At 72.1% G+C, this 5,033-nt stretch overlaps 2 protein-coding genes across 2 annotated transcripts; both read right to left on the bottom strand.

The window, feature by feature from the left end:
- Nucleotides 1–834: 834 nt before the first annotated feature.
- On the bottom strand, nucleotides 835–2,132 carry AURANDRAFT_53060 (hypothetical protein; the record flags this gene model as incomplete). Its single annotated transcript, XM_009037186.1, has 2 exons — nucleotides 835–1,882; nucleotides 1,933–2,132. The coding sequence occupies 2 exons, from the start codon at nucleotides 2,088–2,090 to the stop codon at nucleotides 868–870; spliced, it is 1,173 nt and encodes a 390-aa protein (XP_009035434.1).
- Nucleotides 2,133–3,726: 1,594 nt separating this feature from the next.
- Nucleotides 3,727–4,266, bottom strand: AURANDRAFT_7053 (hypothetical protein; the record flags this gene model as incomplete). The annotated part of the gene is made up of 1 exon (XM_009037142.1): nucleotides 3,727–4,266. A coding segment is annotated over one exon (540 nt), but the record flags the coding sequence as incomplete, so codon positions are not given.
- Nucleotides 4,267–5,033: the final 767 nt, after the last annotated feature.

Raw genomic sequence — 5,033 nt, 5'->3', positions numbered from 1 at the left:
TGGAGAGCTGCTCTCCGATGGCGCAGCAGCTCGACGAGCTCGCCGACGAGCTCGCCGCCCTCGAGGCGTCGCTGGCGACGAATCCCTACTTTGTGAAATACGGCGACACGCTCTCCGAGCTCAAGCAGCGCGACCCGGCGACGTATCGCAGCCGCCTGGCGCTCATGCAGCAGCAGCAGGCGCGGGCCGCGCCGCCGGCGCCCGTCGCGCCCGTCGCGCTGGCGCAGGGCGTCGACGTCGCGAAGCTCGCGGCGCTGGACGCGAAGGCCGTCGGCGAGCTCTGGCGCGCGCGCTACAGCACGTCGCCCGGCACCGTGTCGGCCGTGATCCCGGGCTCGATCTGGCGCGGCATGGCCGCGCGCGCGGCGGAGTCGCCGCTCTTTTTGTATCCCATGCCGCAGGAGGACGAGTGGCGGCTCTACGTCGGCCAGTGGCGCGGACTATCGCTCCTCGTGACGCCGCTGTCGGACTACCGCGCCAGGGGCGCCGACGCGCCCGTCGCCGTCGTCCTCCAGCACTTCGACGAGCTCCTCGCGAGCCACGACCTCGCGCTCATGCTCGGCGGCGCCGCGGCGCGCGGCGCCGCGCCCCTCGACGCGCGCGAGCTCCAGCTCCTCGCGCTCCTCGTGCAGCACTTCCACACGGACCCGGCGGGCCTCGAGCTGCTCACGCGGTTCAACGCGCGGCCCGGCGAGTCGATCCACGTCGAGATCATCGCCGCGGCCAAGGCCGCGATGATGCCGAAGACGGAGTAACGGTTCGGTGAGGCTGAACGTGCCGGCGTGGGCCCTCTGGTGCGACGTAAGTTGCGACGTGCGCCGTCCGCGGGTCCCTCGCGTCGGATTCCTTAGTCGCGCCGGTGGCCGCCTACTGGCGGATGGACTTGGTGTAGTCGGGCATGCGGATGTAGGCCTGGGGCTCGCTCTTGCCGTCCTCGGTGAGGTAGATGTTGTTCGTGAGGTCGGCGATGGAGTCCGGCGGCGCGCCGGCCTTGGCGCGGTCGCACGCGTCCGCGACCTCCTTGCGGATGACCTTCTCCATGGCCTTGAGCTCCTCCTCCGTCGCGTCCGTGTGGTCGACGAGCATCTTCTTGACGTGCTCGATGGGGTCGCGCGTGGACCGCATCGCCGCGATCTCATCGCGGTTCCGGTACGTCGTGCCCGGGTCCGACATGGAGTGGCCGTGGTAGCGGTAGGTCGACATCTCGACGTACATGGGCCCGTTGCCCGAGCCGACGTAGTCCTTGACGTGCTTCATGCCCTCGCGGACGCTGAGCACGTTCATGCCGTCCATCTTGATGCCCGGGATGAGGTTGCCCATCGTGTAGTAGTCGTTGTTCGACGAGGACCGGGAGATGGACGTGCCCATGCCGTACTGGTTGTTCTCGATGCAGAAGATCATGGGCAGCTTCCAGAGCGCGGCCATGTTCGCCGCCTCCCAGATCTGGCCCTGGTTCGCCGCGCCGTCGCCGTAGCAGCCGATGGCGACGGGCATCTTCTCGCCGAGGGGCGTCTTGTACTTGTTGGCGAAGGCGAGGCCCGTGCCCACGGGCACCTGGGCGCCGACGATGCCCTGGCCGCCGTAGAAGTTCTGCTCCTTGTTGTAGAAGTGCATCGACCCGCCCTTGCCGCCCGTCTCGCCGTGCGCGTTGCCCATGAGCTCCGCGAGCACGCCCTCGACGGTGCCGCCGCGGGCGAGCATGATGCAGTGGCACCGGTAGCTCGTGATCCACGAGTCCTCCAGGTCCAGGGCCGCGTTGATGCCCGTGCCGATCGCCTCCTGGCCGTCGTAGAGGTGGCAGAAGCCGCGGATCGTCCGCGCCTTGTACTCGTTGTCGCAGGTGATCTCCATGCGCCGCATCGTGTACATGGTCTTGAAGTACCTAGGGGGGTGAGGGGTGTGCGTCGCGTTTCTCTCGGCGGTGGAACGCACTCGAGGAGCTCCTCCTTGCTCGTTTCGGCGACGGCGTCCGGCGCCTCGCAGCGGTGCGTCGCGTAGGCGCCGGGGAACTCGATGGTCACGGCGCTCATGGACCGCGCCGACGACGCCGCCGGCCGCGCGGCGCGGCTCAGTGCCCGCTGCATGAACATTGCTTAACACGTCGCACTAGACGACGACTGGTGTCGAAAGCAGGGGCGCCTTGTCGATTTCCGCGAGTGCAAACTTCTCGAGCCGGTGTTTCCCCTCAATGTACCCACCCGGGGCAGCCAAAACCGACCGCGGTGAGGGCAGCCCCGGGCGGCGCTCTCGCACACGGCACCATGCGCACGGGATGGATGAACAACCCGCACCTGCTCATCGACAAGGAGCCGGCGATCATCCACGACAAGGGCATGCACCAGCGCTGGCGCGAGGAGTGCGCCGAGAAGATCGAGCAGGAGAACGTCGCCATGGCGACGCGCCTCGAGAGCGTGCGCGGCGTCGTCGTCGCCGACAAGCACCGGCCGCGGCCGCCGGGCCAGCGGCGGCGGCGGCCCGGGCGGCCCGGGAGCCGCGAGCCGTCGGCGTCGACGCCCGCGTCCGCGGCGCCCGCGGCCGCGCGGCGCCGGCCCGGCGGCGGCGGCAAGGACGTGACGTTCGCCGAGGGCGTCGCGCCGGCGCCGGCGGAGGAGGTGTTGCCGACGCTCGAGCCGTCGAACCTGACCCGGGGCATCATCACGAAGCCCCGCGACGCCCAGTTCCACCGGTCGTCGAAACGGCCGAACGTGCTCTTCCGCGAACACCTGACGATCGACGGCATCCGCTGCTGCGTCACCGTCAAGGCGTCGAGCGCGACCCAGCTCCTCCTCGAGGTGGACCACGGCCGGGGCCAGCGGCACCGCCTGAGCCTGCCGCTGGACGAGGCCGCGGACGTGCTCGGCGTCCGCCGCGAGGTGCTCGGCCCGCCCGGCGCCGGCGACGCCGCGGCGGTCACGCGCGAGCTCCGCGCCGAGGCCTGGCGCCAGCTCGCGCTCTGCGTGCGGCCGGCGACGCCCGTGCGCGAGCGCATGGCCCTCAAGGCCGAGAAGGCCGAGGCCGCGGCGCGCGCCGCGCGGAAGCGCGACGCCCTGGTGCACCGGCCGATCAACGGGCCCCACAACAACATCCCCGAGCCGGCCTACGTCCCCAACGCCTACGGGCCCAAGCGCCCGCCGGGCGGCAAGCCCAAGCGCGGCGGCGCGCGCAGCGGCCGCGGCCGCGGCCGCGCGCCGGGCCCCGCCGCGTCGCCCGCGGGCACGCCCCGGTCCCGCGACGCGAGCCCGCAGTCGACGGCGCGGTCCCGCGCGTCGGCGCGGAGCTTCGCCGGCGACCCGCCCCGCGCCTCCGGCCGGGGCTTCGGCGAGCGGCCCGCCGCGCGGAGCTCGGGCCGCGCGCGGCCCCCCGCGGCGGCGGCCGCGGCGCCCGTCGCCGCGCCCGCGCCCGCGCCCGCGCCCGGCTCCGACGTCGTCCGCCTCGCCCAGGGCCTCGCGGAGCACGTCCTCGGCTGCTGCGTCGCCATCGCGCGCGAGCAGCCGGCCCTCTGGGCCGCGACGCGGGAGCGCTACGGCGCGTTCCCGCTGCCCGTCGACGCCGCCGCGCCCGCGCCGTCGCTGCCGTGCTAATCAGGAGACTAATCAGGAGAGCTTTGACAAGCCTTTGTTCTTCTCGGCGACGGCGCGTCCCGCCGGCGACGGCCGCAGGAGCCGCTGCAGCCCGGGCGCACGTCGAGGCCGAGCCACCACCGCTACCCTACTTAAGCGCCTCGTGGTGGGCGCAGATCTTCTCGACGATGGTCGGCGGCTCCGTCGCCTGCGTGAAGAAGTCGAGGAATTTGCCGTCGGGGCCGAGGAAGTAGAGGACGATGCTGTGGTCGATGAGGTAGTCGTCGGCGTCCTTGTCGTCGTCGGAGATGGAGCTGTAGACGCGGTAGGCCTTGGCGGCGGCCTTGAGCTGCTGGGGCGTGCCCGTGAGGAAGGACACGCGCGGGTCGAAGTCCGACGCGTACGCCCTCAGCTGCTCGAGCGAGTCGCGCTTCGGGTCGAGCGACACGAAGAGCGGCTTCACCGCCGGCGCGCCGGCCAGGCCGTCGAGGCGCCGGAGCACGTCGCCGACCTTGACGAGCTCCGCCGGGCAGATGTCCGGGCACTTGCTGAACCCAAAGTACATGAGCACGTACGACCCGCGGTAGCTCGCGTCCGTGACCGCCGCGCCGTCCGCGGCGTCGACGAGCGTCCAGGGGCCGCCGAGGCTCGGCACGCCGTAGGTCGTCTGCTTCTTCGCCGCCGCCGTCTGCCGCTTCTCCTTCTCGACGTTGTAGTAGACCGCGAGGCCGCCGCCGGCGGCGCCCACGAGCGCCAGGCCGCCCCAGCCGATGGGCGCCTTGATGCGCGGCGCGTTCGACGACGCGAGCGCGCGCCGCGGCAGCAGCGGTCGCGCGCGACGCAGCATGGAGAGATGCATGCTGCGGTGCTGCGCGTCGCTGCGGCGCGTCGCTGCAGCCGAGAGCTGCCACGGCAGAGCACACCCAAACCTCTCGGACGATTAGCCTCAATATGGGCTTCGCGCCGCGCCACAGGCCGTATGAGGCCGCCTGTGATCCCCGCGTCGCTTCCGTCCGCGTCTACTAGTCCCTGCGCGGTCGCGTGCCACTTTTGAGCGCTGGAAACGGCGTGCGCGCGACGGCGCACACGGCCTCGGAAACCGCCTGCGGGAGCGGCCGAGCAGCGGGCGGCGCTGGACGCGTCCGGAGGTCGCCGCGGGTCCGTAAACCGTCGCGGCGGTCCGTCCATGTTGCGCATAGATGCGGCGCGCGCTCAACTGCGTCGGCCGAGGCCGTGGTCGTGGTGCGGCGCGCGGCCGAAGACGGGTCCCGACGACACGTTCGAGGCGCGGACCGCGGCTAGATCTGCGCGAGTTCCCGTCGGCGAAGTGGCTCGTGCAGCTCGTCTATCACTACGGGTGAGCCGTGGCCCGACAGATCACGTCAAATCCGCCACATCGCCGTTCATGACCCCAGAACCCGTTTCGGCGGCGGTTTCGGGCGCCGCTCTGCGGCGGCCGGCGCGCGGGGGCCG

This window comes from Aureococcus anophagefferens, assembly GCF_000186865.1.
Source record: "Aureococcus anophagefferens unplaced genomic scaffold AURANscaffold_6, whole genome shotgun sequence".
Taxonomy (NCBI): Eukaryota; class Pelagophyceae; order Pelagomonadales; family Pelagomonadaceae; genus Aureococcus; species Aureococcus anophagefferens.
Note: the sequence above shows the minus strand (reverse complement) of the source record. Positions and strands in the feature narration are given on the sequence as shown.